Below are 15,530 nucleotides of genomic sequence, written 5' to 3'. Positions count from 1 at the left end.
ACTAAACATTCATTGTCAAGTATTTGTTTGAGTGCCTGTTTTCAATTTTTGGGGGGTATACCCAGGAATGGAACTTTTAGGTTCTATGGTAATTCTATGTTTCACTTTTAGAGGAACTGTCAATCTGATTACCACAACAGCCGCACCATTTTACATTCTTATCAGCGATGTGCAAGGGTCCCAATTTCCCTACATCCTCACCAACACTTGTTATTTTCTGATTTTTTAAAAATTATTGCCAACCTAGTTGTTGTGAGGTGCTAGCTCATCGTAGTTTTGACTTGCATTTCCTTAATAATTAATGATGTTGAGCATCTTTTCATGTGCTTGTTGGTCATTTGTGTATTTTCTTTGGAGAAATGTCTAGTCAACATTTTTGCTCACTTTTAAATTTGAGTTGTTTGTCTTTTTGTTGTTGAGTTTATAGTATATATGAGGGTGTGTGTATATAAATTACACTGTATTAAAATTACACTGATGGTAACCACTTTGAATGTTACAATTTTAATAGTCTTTTCCTTTCTGAAGAGGTGCATACATTTTTTTGGCACTATACACACACACACACACACACACACACACACACACACACAAGGTCTGACAATTAAGTTCACAAACTTGTTGCAACGATGTTGTTAATCTTTTTTGATATCAGAGGGATAATTCATTATGAATTTGTACCAACTGGACAAACAGTTAACCAAGTTGACTATTTGGAAGTGCTGAAAAGGCTGCGTGAAAAAGTTAGACGACCTGAACTTTTCACCAACAATTCATGGCTCTTGCATCACGACAAGGCACCAGCTCACACGGCACTGTCTGTGAGGGAGTTTTTAGCCAGTAAACAAATAACTGTATTGGAACACCCTCCCTGGCCCCCAATGACTTCTCTCTTTACCCAAAGATAAAGGAAATATTGAAAGGAAAACATTTTGATGACATTCAGGACATCAAGGGTAATACGACGACAGCTCTGATGGCCATTCCAGAAAAAGAGTTCCAACATTGCTTTGAAGAGTGGACTAGGCACTGGCGTTGGTGCATAGCTTCCCAAGGGGAGTACTTTGAAGGTGACCGTAGTGATATTTAGCAATGAGGTGTGTAACACTTTTTGTAGGATGAGTTCACAAAGTTAATTGTCACACGTCATATGCCTTTAATCATATTAAGGATGTTACCTTTTATTCCTAGTTTTTTTGATGATCTATCATGACAACATAGCATGTAGATTTTGTCAAAGGCTTTTTTGTGTCAATTGAAATAATCATGTGAAATTTTTTTCATTCTACTAATGTGGTATATTAGATTGATTTTCATGTGTTGAACTATCTTTGCATTTCTGGGATAAATCCCACATGGTCATATGTATAATCATCTTAATATGCTGTTGGATTTGGTTTGCTAGTATTTCATTGAGTATGTTTGCATCTTTATTTATAAGAGATATTGGTCTAGTTTCCTCTCCTGTGATGTCTTTTTCTGGCTTTGGTATCAAGGAAATACTGGCCTCAGAATGAGTTGAAAAGTGTTCCCTTATCTTTCTATTTTTTGAATGAGTTAGAGAAGAATTGGGATTAGTTCTTTTTTAAGTATTTGTAGAACTCACTAATGAAGCTATCTGGTCCTGGACTTTTATTTGTTGGGAGGTTTTTGATTATTGATTTAATCTTTTTGCTAGTTATAAATCTATTCAGATTTTTAAAAATTTTTTCTTGAGTCAGTTTTGGTTGGTATTCATGATTACTAAAGGTTCAAAATAATTCCCCCCCCCCCAAAAAAAATAAGTATATATAAATTACATATATCCCAGCACATGGAAAGAATGATAATTTTCCTGGATTAATGTTATATTGGGATTTTTTAGTTTTAGGAAGTAAATTTACAACAATGTTATTTAGAAATAAGAAAGGAAACACTAAGAGTAAACTAAAAGGGATAAAAACAATTGCCTCTAGGAAAGGAGGGGGCAGAGGAATGCTATTTTTTTCTTAAGAAATATGATAGCACCATTAGGCACTGTTAAAATAAATAAATAAATAATTTAATAAATCCACAAAAAGAAAGTTCTATAGCCAGGCTGCCTGGATCCAAATCCCGCCTCTACCATTTGGAAGCTATGGAATCGTGGACAAATTTAAGTGTTTAATCTCTCTGAACCTCAGTTTTCCCATCTGTGAAATAGGAAGGATAACAGTAACTACCACGTAAACTTTTTGTGGGGACCAAAGTAGGTCATGAATGACAAGGGCTTGGCTGGTGAATATCCTGTAAATGCAAGTTTCTTACTGCTATTCCCAGGCTTTCCCAGACCAACCTAATTTCCCTTTTGGCTTAGCTAGAGCCACCTGGTCACTCTGGAGACCCTACTGACTGACTGACTGACTCAGACTGACTGCTTGACGATGGGTGTGTCTCTTCTGCCAGGGGCCTTTAAAGATGGCTTCATAAGGGCCCCAAACTTCTCCAGATCCCCCAGTCTCAGGATGGCCCTGCCCTAGACTCCAACCCCTCCCCTCTGGGGTTCATGGCTTTGTTTTTTTCTAAAGACCCAAGATGTCCAAACTCTGTGGTTTCTTTGCCTAGTAAAAGGGGAAGAAGGGGATCAGCCCGAGGAGGAGGAGGAAGAAGAGGGAAACAAGACAAATAGTTGGTGCAGTGGAGAGGAACGTGTCCAGCCAGTGTTCCTGGTCCCTGCGGAGCTAGCAGCTGGGAGTCCAGTGCTTGCCCACCCTCCAGCCCTGCATTGGCCTGCTGCCTCCCCACTGAGGCCATGGGCCCTGGGGCTCTGCTGGTCCTGCTGGTGGCCACAGCTTGGCATGGTAAGAGCAGAACTGAGGGCCCTGGGCGGAGGTGGGGGGAAATGTGACAGAGAGGGCCCCTGTGTAAGGACTCTGCAAATCCTTTCCCCTCACTGGGTATAGGCACTCGGGGCTTCCATCTCCGCCTGGATAGCAGGTTTGTGGCTATCTGCTCTAAAAAGGCAGTAGAGGGCAAGGAGGGTGTGGGTGGGATGGAAGCAGCCCAGCCAGGGCTGTAGATCAGTCCCAGCTCAGATGTTGACTCACTGTGTGTCCTGAACCATCCCCAATGCTCTCAGGGCTTCAGTGTCCACATCTATTCAACAATAGGCATTGGGGGTGGCGATGATCAGACTAAAACACAGTTTTTCAAATTTTCCCGGGCATGCAAATTACCTGGGGATCTTGTTAAAATGCAGATTCTGACTCAGTAGGTTTCAGGTTCTACCTGAGATTCTGTGTTTTTAACAAGCTCCTAGAAGACACCAGGACTGCTGGTGCATACCTACACTGAGTAGGGAGGCCCTAGAGAGCCCCTAATGGCGCTGCCAGCTCTGCCAGCCTGTGATTCACTGATTCTAGGCAGTACCTTACTTGGGAATGCCCAAAGCGGTAGTGGTCTTTCCCTGGGAGGCTTGGGTAAGGGGTCGGAAGGAGAGCTAAGTGAGTGAGTGGGGCTAAGGTGGGCTGCTGTGAGGGAGTTGGGGGATGAGGTCAGAGCACCCTCGATGGGGAGAGATTCGCAAAGATCCTGGTCTGAGGAGGGGCTGTGTCCCAGACCCTGGTGTGTGTGTGTGTGTGTGTGTGTGTGTGTGTGTGTAGGGAGAGAGGAGCGGAGGCTCAGGGACATCCTGAAGCTGATGATGGAGGGGTCTGTTGGGTAAGTGAGGTGGGGGGAGGTTTGGGGCATGGAGAGAATTGGGGGGCTGAGATGAAAGGATGAAGACTGTACAAGTGCAAAGTGGGGCTTGGTCAGTGTTCATCACCTCTGAGCCCCAACCCCGGGGAGAACAGGGCCAGCCAAGCCTGCACAAGGGAAATTGGGGGCGGACGTTGAGGGGGTCAGCCCTGTCCTGCATGAATATCCGGGACAACAGGACAGGACAAAACAGGACAAATGCCTCTCTCTGACCACATTCCAGGAGGCCGGGGCAGGGGCCAGAGTGACTGGGCAGGGGAGGGGGAGGGAGAGGCGCCTGTGAGTCGGGTGCAGAAGCGGAACACAGAACCCGAGACAATGGGATGTCATGGTCACAGATTCGGACCTTTAAAAGTTAAAAACTTTAGATATCAGAATGTCAGGACCAGAAGGAAGGTGAGAAATGCTGCAATTGAAGCAGTAGGTAGGGGAGGAGCAGCTGATGAGCGAGGAGCTCTGTACCCCCTCACTGAATCCTCCCAGGATCTCTCAGAGGTGGGAACGCAGATTATTCCACTGGACAGAACGTCAGAGAGGTGAAGGCACTACCCAGCCGGTAAAGAAGAACCAAGTTTCAGATTCACATTGCTGTGACCCCACAGTCCAACAACCCCCGAGTCTGGGGCCTGCATCGCTGCAGCTGTAACAGAGCAGCACCAGCTCTGTTGGGATTTGCAGACAGCCTGCCAGAAATCATGCTGCCCCTTTCCCTGGTTGTCACATGGCACAGGATGGCTATACACCCCAGGTGTTGACCTTGGTCGTATCCACCAATTCACTCAATCCTTTACGTTGATTAGAAGCTCGGGTAGAGAGGCTGCATGATGGGTAGAAAATAAAAACATAAATTAAGCCCTCCTGAAATCAATTGACAGAGAAGCTCTTTGTGACTTGGGTCTATGGTGGGGGTGAGGGTGGATAGATTCATTTAAGGAGCTGTGTGCAGGACCTTGGAGAAGCCCTGAATTCATCGGACGCCCTCCAGGCTGGAGTGTGTGTTCCCATCGTCAGAGCCAAGGGATTGCACTCACCAGGGCACACAGTGGGTCAGTGGCAGGGCCAGGCCCCGAAGCCCAGGGTGTTCTGAAGCCCAGCAGGTGGCATTGTCTTTCCTGGGAGTCTCTCTCCTGGAGAGGGGACAGTGGCCAGGAGGCCCAGGAAGCAGAAGTGAGAATATCCCAGGGAGAAGGGCCACAGGCAGAGCGGAAACCGGGGGCCAGGCCAGGCACCAGCAATGTGTTTCCGCCTGCGCTGGCCAGGGCGCCTGGCTGCCCCTTCAAGGCCTTGAATCAGCTCTCACTTCCCTCCTTTGCCCTTATTTTAGGCCCTGGAAAAAATGCTGACACTGCAGAGGCAACGGGCTTTCGTCCCAGAGGCCCTGATATGGTTTTCAAGTTCTCTTTTCTCCTTCAAGAAAATTTTCCTTAAAAGAGATTGGCTCTCCAGTCAACACAGCAGTGCTGGGGTGTAGGGCTGGTCTGCTGAGGTAGACTAGATAATAAACATAATGGCTAACTCTTACTGAGTATTTATGTGGTGGCAGGTGATGTTCTAAAGGCTTTCCATGCGTTTAAACCTCCTGACATCTCAAATGGGTACAATTATTGTCCCCATTTTATAGGTGGGGAAACTGAGGCACAGAGCCTCTGAACCATCCTACTATGCTACAGACCAGACTTCCAACAGTGGGAGTAGACACACCAGAGTATTGGAACCTTTCTAATTCTGCTGGGCCAAGGTCCTACGCCTCTGTTGCTCTCCCCCAAATAAATTAAGCTGGATGACTTTGCCATGAACACTCCATCTGTCTCTTCCTTTGCTTGTTTGAGGGCCCTGCTTTGATCCAGGCCCTGGGCTTAGCACTAAGGATTCAGCCCACTTCAGGAGGCTGAAGGAATCTACTCCTGGGGAAAAGAATGAGGCAGTCACAGCTGGGAAGACTGAGGCAGGGGGCTGGGGAACACCCACGGGCAGTGGTTGGGTGGGAGGCCGAGAAAGCTCCCCGTGTCTCTTTCTCAGAGGAGGGGCCTGCCGGGCATAAGAGACATTAGTCCATCCCTGAGCAGGTTTGGGGTGCGGGGCGGGGGCTGAGCAAATGACTAGCTAGGGGCAGGGACTTGTCAAAGGTGATCCCGCAAGTCACAGCTGGACCCTAGCACCCACACCACCCCTCCTCAGAGGCAGGGAATGGCCCAGGCGGTGTCACCTCAGGCCTCACTTCTGTCTGTCTTCCCCTTACCAGCTCAAGGGATCCCAGTGATAGAGCCCAGCGGCCCTGAGCTGGTTGTGAAGCCAGGCGCGACAGTGACCCTACGATGTACGGGCAATGGCAGTGTGGAATGGGACGGCCCCATCTCCTCCCCCTACTGGACCCTGGACTCTCATGACCCCTGCAGCATCCTGACCACAAACAATGCCACCTTCCTAAACACGGGGACCTATCGTTGTACTGAGACTGGAGACCCCCTGGGGGGCAGTGCCACCATCCACCTCTATGTCAAAGGTGAGGACTCGGGGCCCACACCCAAGAGGCCTGGCCCAGCAGGCCCCACTGGGCATGGGCAGGAAGGCTGGGCCTTAATATTACCAAGCACAAAAACCAGGTCCACGTTTTACTGCGTGCCTGCCATGAGCAAGGGACAGTGGCAGTGCTTCTCAGTTAATTTAGTCCTCACAATAACCCTGTGAGGTAGCTTCCATGATTATGCTCATTCTCTACAGGCTCAGACGGGTTGAGTCATTTGCACAAGTTCACACAGCATCAAGTAGTGGGGCTGGACCTGGCTCCAGAGCCCTTACTCCGAAGCATCAGTGAGCTTCACTGTGTGACCTCTGGCAAATGATCAGCATCTCTGAGCCTCCCTGTCACCAACGTCCAGAGATTGCATGGCCAGTGGAGGGAGGGCATTTGTAACCCTGTATCCCCCTCTACCCCAGACCCTGCGCGGCCCTGGAAGTTGCTGGCTGAAGAAGTGACGGTGTGGGAGGGTGAGGATGCACTGCTGCCCTGCCTGCTCACTGACCCGGCACTGGAGGCGGGGGTCTCACTGATGCGAGTGCGTAACCGGCGGGTCTTGCACCAAACCAACTATACCTTCTCACCCCGGCACGGCTTCACTATCCACAACGCCAAGTACGTCGAGAGTCAAGATTACCAATGCAGCGCTCGAGTCGATGGCAGGATGGTGACTTCAATTGGCATCCGGCTTAAAGTGCGGAAAGGTGCGCGAGGCAGGGAGGGGCGGGGAGGCTTGGCAGGGACCGAGGGCTCGCAGCCATGTGAGCGGTGCCGGCTGCCGCCTGATGGGAGGTAACGGGAGTCCCCCTTCTTTCACTTCTTCCTTCTAATTGATGACTACAGTCATCTATGGGGCACCTACTGGGGCAAGACAAGCAAGGTGTGTCATGCAGGGAGACAGACCAGGTGCAAGCAAATAACTAATGGGCAGAATCGCCTCAGATCATGAAACATGCTAGGAAAGCCGTTAAACAAGGTGATGGGATAGAGTGTGTGGGGACAGGGCGAGGGGGAGCCTTGTTGAGAGAGTGACATTTCATTTGTGCTAAAATGTGAATGATGACAAAGAGGTGGCCCTGCAAAGATACCTTCAGATACCTTTGTGCCTTCAGTAGAGGAACCAGCAGGCACAAAGTCACAAGGTAGGAATGTTCTCGGAAAGGAATGAGGGCCCGAAGCTCTCTCACACCCTCAGACGTGGATTTCCCACTCAGTGGCAGCATGGTGCTGGGCACTGGGCACATGAATGAAGGTGGGGCGGTGATGGGGAGGGGGTGCTGGGCATATGGAACAGCTCTCACTCTGGTGGGGCGTGGGGGACACTGCTGGAGCAGTCTCACTCCTTTTCCCTGCTGGGCTGGTGGATGGGATTCTGGTTTCTAGAAGGACTGATGTGAGTAAAGGAGTCCCCAGGCTCAGGACCTGGGCTTGAGAATCGGGTCCCTGTAATGAGGGCCAGGGTCAGAGCAAGATGGCTGGGCCAAGGCCATGGCCTTGAGGCCACAAAACCTGCCCAGGGAGTCAAAGGACCCCCTACTCTGTGGCACTCAGGTGCTTTCCCCAAACTTCATCTTGTAGAGCCCTGGGCTACCCTGGGCCCTGGTTCTGCCCTGACCCCCTCAGTGACCTTGGATGAGTCCTTTATTGTCTCTAGACCTTGGAAAACTGAATTAGATCATCTTTGAACAACAGCAATAGTCACGAATATTAATTTAGTGCCTACTGTGTGTCAGGCACTGGGCTAGAGGCTGGGGATATCACCTGCATGGATTTGCCTTCCTGGGGGAGACAAACTAGAGAAAAAGTAAATAACATACCAGTTGTGACAAACAAGAAACCCAGCTGGAGAAAGCTGGACATGTGTGTGAGTTGGGCAGGTTGGGGGTGGGTGGGGAGGCTAGTTCAGCTGACGTGGTCACAGAAATCCTCTCTAAGGAATGTCTGAGCTAAGGATCTGAAGGGTCCCAACAGGCACCCGTTCAAAGTGGGGGAGAGAGAGCATTCCAGGAGGGAGGTGCAAAGTGTGGCTGCAGTGTGGTGAGCGTAGGGTGGCAGGTGTTTGCGTGGTCTGCGGTTCAGTAACCGGGCCTGGGGATGTGGGAAGGACGTTGGCTTTTAGTCAGACAGTGACAAGAAACTACCGAATATTGGCACAGGAGAGAGGCATGATCCAATTCATCTTCCTAAGAGCTCACTGTGGCTGCCGTGAGGGGTCCAGGTGGTAGAGGGGTCAGAGGGGAAGCATGGAGGCCTTCCAGGTGGCTGTTGCAGAGCAGAGTAGAGCAAGAGTCCAGAGCAGAGAATGGCGGTGAGACTGGGGAGAGGTAGCGGTGATGGAGGAAAGTGGGTTTTTCAAGGTCTATTTAGGAGATAAGTCTTGCTATGAGCACTGGGAGGTTGCCTCCCAGGATTTGGGATTGGAGTGTGGTGGGTGTCCTGGTCCATGGCAGGGAGCAGAGCAATAGTTCTGGCCTGACTGCTCATGGGTCCCTTCCCCTGGCTTTAGTCATCCCAGAGCCCCCGACTGTGACACTGGAGCCTAAAGAGCTGGTACGGATTCGAGGAGAGGCTGCCCAGATCGTATGCTCAGCCAGTAACGTTGATGTCCACTTTGACGTCTTCCTCCAACAAGGAAACACCAAGGTCAGTCCCCGGGGAGATAGCAGGGTGAAGTCTGCCCATCCTCCCAGTATGCCAGGCTGTGCACGATGGGGCCCTCAGCCCCACTACAAGCTGGCCATCTGGACTGCGTGTACAGCCCAGGTCCAGAGAGAAGAGTGGACTTACCCAGGATCTCATTGCCAGTCAGTAGCTGGTCCAAAACCAGGACTCAGGCTCATGTCGCTGAAGCTCGTGGGGGCAGGTGGGGGAGGCTGTACTCTATCCCCTTGACAAATGACCTTTGCTCCAGCCTGTGGACAAGAGCCAGATGTCAGCTCACTTCTGACTTAGCATGGGGTTCTCAGCCACCTTCGAAGCCCAGGGATATAAGGTTATTTCAAAAAGACTTTGGGAGAGACAAACAAAGGAGTATTTGCAGGAGTGAATGGCGTTAGGCTGCTTCTGAGAACCCTCTCCCATCCCACTGTGCCTATTGTGTTCCAGGCACAGCCCTATGCCATTTGCATGCAATATCTCATTTACTCTTCACTGCAGCCCTAGGAGCACAGGGCCAGTATTAGTCCCATTTTACAGATGAAGAAACTGAGGCTCAGAGGTCAGTCCCTTATCCAAGAAAAGGAAGATAATAATCCTTAATAGCTGAGGATTTCAACTCAAATCATTTTAATCCTTAAACAACCGTGGTATACCATTTCCATTCCTTCTGGCTGCAGCTCACAATCTTGGAACACTCCGACTTCCATCAAAACCGTTACCATAAAGTCCTGATTCTCAACCTTGATCAAGTAGACTTCCAACATGCTGGCAACTACTCCTGTGTGGCTACCAATACCCAGGGCGTCCAGTCCTCTTCCATGGTCTTCCGGGTCGTAGGTGAGCATCAGGGTGGAGGGGTAGGGCTGGCAGGGATCCTGGGGTGAGGGAGACGCGTAAGGGGATTGAGAAGGAGGAAGCTGATGGCAGAGTAGACACTGTTAAGAATACCTCTGCTAGAATCCCTGTATGCTAGACCTGGCTAAGGAGCCAAGTCTCTGGGAGACTTCCCAGATCCTCTCCCAGACGTCCTCTCTCCCGCCTAGGAGCCTCCTACAGAGCTTTGCTAAATTTCTGTTTAGCATCATTTTGTTCCGTTTTGGGATCGACGTCCAGTAGCTTCCTACTGGACTTCACTGTTCATTCATTCATTCATTCATTCATTCATTCATTCATTCATGTCTGGGACACTCATGTCACAGAAACTTGTGAACAGACAATGTTCAGCCAGTGTGATCAGGAGAATCATGAGGTGTCCTGGGGACTTGGGGCCTCTGGGGCTGATCCCTCCTTCTTCTGCTCCTCTTTTCCTCCTCAGACCCCCCACTCCCACCCCCCGCCCCAGAGTAGCTTCATTGTAATTCATGCAAGATTTAATTAGTAGAAACTAGTCAAGTACAGGTAACAGAAACTAATTCAAACTGGCCTAATCAAAAGAGTATTTTATTGGCCTTGTAGCTATAAAGCCCGTGGATAGGAGCTTCAGGTACAGTTAGATCTAACTGTTCAGATAATGGAGCCAAGAATATGTTCCTTCCCAACTTTCAGTTGTACATTTTTTTTGTGGTACCCCTAGCAATGCCAGGCATGGTAACCTCAGTGGAATGAGGCCTTCGTTTTCCCAGAGTTCCAACAAAAATCATAGAAATGAGTGTCATGGACTCATTAATTCACAAGCCTACGCCAAACCAGTCACTGGTCCAAAGGGGATACATTACTCTGATTGGCTGGCCTGGGTCACATGCCCATTTTAGAGCTGGTTGTGGAATTTATATTGACTGAACTATTACCAAAGGAAGGGGAAACGGATGGGGGCACATGGAAAAAATAAAGACTTTTTTTTTTACAGCTAAAAGTTTTTTCAAAAGATTATAACCACAGATATATTCAACCTCTTAATTATTCAAATAAGGTATAGGCATCAAAGAAGACAGGGATTTTCTCATGTTCTCTCAGGGACTCAGTGAGGAGAAGAGTTTGGAGCCCTGGGCTTCAGAGAGATGGGAAGAGAGATGTCAGAGGGCAATTCTTGGTTAGGGGTGGTGACTGTGTGCTTGGCACGTAGTAGGCACCAGGAGGGTCCAGCTGAATGACTGACTGGTAGATGACCAAATAAACACAAACCCAGGACATCTTCCCACTAATGCCAGATCTCTGTGTGTTCTGCTTTCCAGAGAGTGCCTACTTGAACTTGACCTCTGAGCAGAACCTCCTCCAGGAGGTGGCTCTGGGTGAGACGCTCAATCTCCAAGTCACAGTGGAGGCCTACCCAAACCTACAAGGTTTTAACTGGACCTACCTGGGACCCTTCTCTTACCGCCAGCCCAAGTTCAATTTTGACACCGACGAGAACATGTACAGGTACCACCTACCAGCTCTCACTGCACAGCCCCGCAGCCAGGTGGGGAATGCTTCAGCCAGGAGTCAGGACACTTGGATTATGTCTCAGCCTTGCTGTGTGACCTGGAGTGGGTTCCTGCCCCTTTCTGGTCCCACTTTCCCTGACTATGTAGAACCTCCATCTCAGTCATCTGTATTTGAGATTTCGATTACATTTGTGTACCCCTCTCTTCCACATCCTCAGGAAATCCAATGCCCTCCTCAAGAATTCTACCATTTCTTGGGAGTGTGCATTCTGATGGTCATTCAAGAACTCTCAATCTAGTCCATTCTCTTCTTTGGTGGCCAACTCACACGTAAAAGAAAATGCCCCATGATTTCCACCCCTAGATACACTCCTAATGAAGATGGCACAGGGTATCCACCACACACACAGGCTTGGGGTGGGGTAGAGGAAATGAACACCATCCAATCACAGATACATCAAAAAGTGTTTTAAAGGCCTTTGTTCACCCAGCCCTGAGAATTTCTCACTGGCCACTCCTCTCCAGGTTCAAACTCTTCTCATAAAGTGCTACCTGACTACTTCCTCTCTTCTCCCAGAATCCTGATTTCCCCACATGCACAACATTTTAGAAAAGCTCTTTAGCTCTTTTTCCTCTCTCCACAGCCTGGACTCTGTCCTCAGGTCTTACTTTCCCAACCCAACTGGACTAACCAGGCAGTTTTCTAAACAAGAGATTTTCTGCTCTAAGAGGAACACTGATGCCTCTTTCATAGTAAAAGAGGTTAAAACAATGGTTTCTTTACCTTATTCTATTTGAATGAGAGCGTACAGCTCAATCAAGGACAGCAAACATGTGGTGTCTGTGTGATAACTTCTCTTCCCCCACTCATGACAGATATCCCTGCGCCACTTTCCTGCAGAGTCTATACGAGTGCTTCTCAACAGTCTCCAGACAGTATTTCCATCATAACTGGCTCGTGAGAGCAGACCTGTTTGCCATCCCTGGGCTGGCTAATCCCTTAGATACTGTCCAACTCCCATACTCTCTGGGGTTCTCTTTCTAGCTCCTGACGCCCAGACCTCACTGGCTCCTAGACTCTTGCTTGTTGGTCATTAGCATCGACAAGGAGGGTCCCGTATCTTCCTCTTCCTCTTCCCAGTTCCCTTATTCTTTCTGGCCAGGAATTCTAGCTTCCCCTCATCTAAAGCAGAAGTTCTGGAGTCTCCAGAAATCTGGAGTCTGCCGACCCCTGGGAGGGGTCCGGTCCATGGACAGATTTCAGGGGTCCATGAGCAACAGGGACATTGTGGAAAGGAACCAGGGATAACCCCTCAAACACAGCAGTCTGGGGCCATTCATCGCAAGGCAGACAAGCCGGGCACCACAGAGCCATGGAGCCGAGCTTATGAGATGGCGTGACCCTCGTGGTGACTTTGAGTCATTCACGGAAGTTAATTTTTTTTCAATTTAAGAAATTAATGTTAGTTAGCTCAAAAATGACATGTGTAGAGAGGTTCTGTATGCCAAACTCTGAATGAGCTCGCCCTTTGAATACCATGGGTTTTAGTCTGGTGGTGGCTGCATTTTCCAAAGAAGAGCTGGCATTCTGCTATGACTTATTTTTTGAAAAACGTATTTATTACCTAAATGATACGTGTTCCTTATGTATATATTTTAAACTAGAGAGTAAGAAAAGAATTTAAAAAATTATCTGGAATTGGCCAAGGATTACTTTTGTTATTTGCATTTGCTTCTAAGCCTTTCCTGTAATAAAGGGCACCAGTAAATTTAGTGCCTACGCTGAGTCAGGCTTTGTGTCAAACATTCTGCATACATAGCCCTTTAATTCTCAGGTCAAGTCTGTGAATTAATTACCATCATGTCACCCTTACAGAAAAGGAAGCGAAGGATCAGAGAGGTTAAGTACTTATCTAAGGTCACATAGCAAAGAAATGGCAACACCAGGACTTGACCTCTGGTCTCTGTGGACCCCAAGGCTACATCCTGTTTCTCATTCCTCTCACAGTCCCTCTGGGCAGGGTTGGAGCTTTAGGGATGGCAGCTGACCTGAGAGGTAGCATTTTCAGCAAGGATGGCTTTGCCCAGTGATGTTGGTGGAAGCAGGTACATTCAGTGGGGCCTGTGATGTGTCTCCCACTGCTTTATAGGTAAGAGAACCAACGAAGGAAATCGGGTTGGTGGTTTTCCCATGTCTCAGTGGCACCCAGCCTGGGTTCCTGGCTTAGCCAAGGCCTTTGTGCCCTGTACACTTTACCAAATATAAAGCAAAGCCTTTCAGGGTGGTTGTCTGAGCCCGCCATCCTAGTGGGAGAAACAGCGGGCTGGGGCTCACCTCAGATGTCCTTTTCCTCTCATGCAGGTACAACTTCACCCTCTCCCTGCCTCGCCTGAAGGCCTATGAGGCCGGCCGCTACTCCTTCCTGGCTGAAAATGCCCGAGGCAGAGAAGTTCTGACCTTCGAGCTCCACCTTCTATGTGAGTGATGGAGCAGGGCTTGAGAACCTCGGGCCCCCAGGGCTGCCTGGAGAGACGAGCTGGGAGAGGTTGGGAGAGGAAGCTCAGTGCGAGGTGGTCAGCAGGAGACGTGGGGCCCTCGGGCTGACCCCTCCGTCTTCTACTCCTCTTTTCCTCCTAGACTCCCCAGAGGTATGCGTCACGTGGCAACCCACCAATGGCTCTGATGCCCTGCTCTGTGAGGTCTCCGGGTACCCCCAGCCCAACGTGACGTGGGTGCAGTGTGGGGGTCACACTGATAGGTAAGTGGGCTCCTCTTGCCTTCCTCCCCTGGACTGAGGGGTTGGGGCAGGTGCTGGGTACCCTGAAACTCTGAGCCACGCTTTGCTCTTCCCAGATGTGATGAGACCCCAGAGCTGGTCTTCGAGGACCCACACCCCAAGGTCCTGAGCCAGGAGCCCTTCAACAAGGTGACTGTCCACAGCCTGCTGGTCATTGGAACCTTGGAACACAACAGGACGTATGAGTGCAGGGCCCACAACAGGGCAGGGAACGTCTCCCAGGCCTTCTCGCACATCTCTGTAGGTGAGCCTTAACCCTCCCCTCCAGGCTGGGATGTGAGGGTTACCCAGGAAGGTGCTCCAGTTCAGGGAGCCCGAGTTCTAACGTGGAGCAGATCCCAGCTGAACCGAGTCCCACCTCTGTGGGTCCCTCTCCAGGCCCCTCCTGAACAAAGGTCTGAAGCGGTCAGATGGGGGAGTCTAGAACCCTCAGGACTGGAGGTAGGGGGAGAAGAGTGGAGGGGAAGCAGACGTGAGTCCAGAGAGAAAGCAGCATGGAACCAAGCACTGCCTAACTGGCCCCTTTGCTCATATCCCTGCACTTTAACTCATTAATTAATTCACAAGTGTGCATTTGGCATCTTCTGCATACCAGGTACTCAGTGCAGGAGAGCCACGCTGCCATAGAGCCTTGAGTGGTGAGGGAGACAATCAATGACAAGTGGCACAGTCCAACCCCACCCCAGGGCCAACCTTGGTGGCCTTCTCCATCCATCCCTGAACCCATTCCTGCCAGAGACACAGTCCCATCCATTCGGGGCCACTGTCTGAGAGCGGGGCTGACGTCCAGCCCTGGGCACAAATGCAGGCTTCATCTGTTGAGAGGAAGGGACACCTTTCTGTGTGTTGCACAAAGGCTCTGTGGGTAGTTCTCTGATTCTGTGCAGAGGCCCATAGCTTCTGATAGCAGGTCTCAGCACCCGTGTATGCAGGCCTAGCAAGTCTCCCTGGGCCCAGAGAAGACAGAGGGGGAGCTTCTGCCTGACTCACAGGTGGCCCCTCGAGTGTCCCAGCTGCTGGCCTTGGAGCAACTGCTGCCAGGGCCCAACTCCACACACAGCTGCCCATGGCTGCTTTCAGTCTCACTGATGATGGTCGCTTATCAAAAATAACAAAGCCAGCATTTTATTGAATGCTTACGCCATGCCAGGCATTGTGCTAAGCTCTTTACTGGCATTGTCTCAATGAATTCACACACTCTAGGAGGTTAGAACTATTTTCTTTTGACTTTGGAGGTGATGGGCCTAAAGCTGAGGGAGAAGTGACAGGTTCTGTGTCACACACCTCTTAAGTGGCAGAGGTGAGATTTGGCCCCAGACACATGCTGTTGATCTGGGTAAGGCGATGTCCTTCAAAACCTATCGAGAGAACTAGGGTCATTGATTGGGGAAGGGGTCATGGGCCTGGCTTTCAGAGCCTCGGAAGGGCTGCGTGTTTCCAAAAGGCAACCATAGAAGCAGCAGAAACTCCCAGGAA

General features: G+C 49.8%; 1 protein-coding gene across 2 annotated transcripts in view; it reads left to right on the top strand.

Annotated features, from left to right (window-relative positions):
* Nucleotides 1–983: 983 nt before the first annotated feature.
* The window catches only part of CSF1R (colony stimulating factor 1 receptor), a 28,452-nt gene continuing 13,905 nt past the window's right edge, over nucleotides 984–15,530 (top strand). Inside the window, exons 1-10 of one of the 2 annotated variants that reach the window (XM_074313750.2) lie at nucleotides 984–1,097; nucleotides 2,584–2,819; nucleotides 5,960–6,220; nucleotides 6,655–6,939; nucleotides 8,742–8,878; nucleotides 9,571–9,730; nucleotides 11,065–11,251; nucleotides 13,619–13,734; nucleotides 13,895–14,015; nucleotides 14,111–14,298. In XM_074313750.2, coding sequence (XP_074169851.2) covers nucleotides 2,771–2,819; nucleotides 5,960–6,220; nucleotides 6,655–6,939; nucleotides 8,742–8,878; nucleotides 9,571–9,730; nucleotides 11,065–11,251; nucleotides 13,619–13,734; nucleotides 13,895–14,015; nucleotides 14,111–14,298 — 1,504 coding nt within the window. In that variant the 5' untranslated portion in view covers nucleotides 984–1,097; nucleotides 2,584–2,770. Of the gene's footprint in view, nucleotides 1,098–2,564; nucleotides 2,820–5,959; nucleotides 6,221–6,654; nucleotides 6,940–8,741; nucleotides 8,879–9,570; nucleotides 9,731–11,064; nucleotides 11,252–13,618; nucleotides 13,735–13,894; nucleotides 14,016–14,110; nucleotides 14,299–15,530 lie in introns of those variants that run through there. The other variant, XM_019734307.3, reaches the window with a different exon arrangement.

The sequence above is a fragment of the Rhinolophus sinicus genome, chromosome 5 (assembly GCF_057876585.1).
Source record: "Rhinolophus sinicus isolate RSI-liver-muscle chromosome 5, RSI-T2T, whole genome shotgun sequence".
Taxonomy (NCBI): domain Eukaryota; kingdom Metazoa; phylum Chordata; class Mammalia; order Chiroptera; family Rhinolophidae; genus Rhinolophus; species Rhinolophus sinicus.
This window is presented reverse-complemented; position numbering and strand designations above follow the sequence as displayed.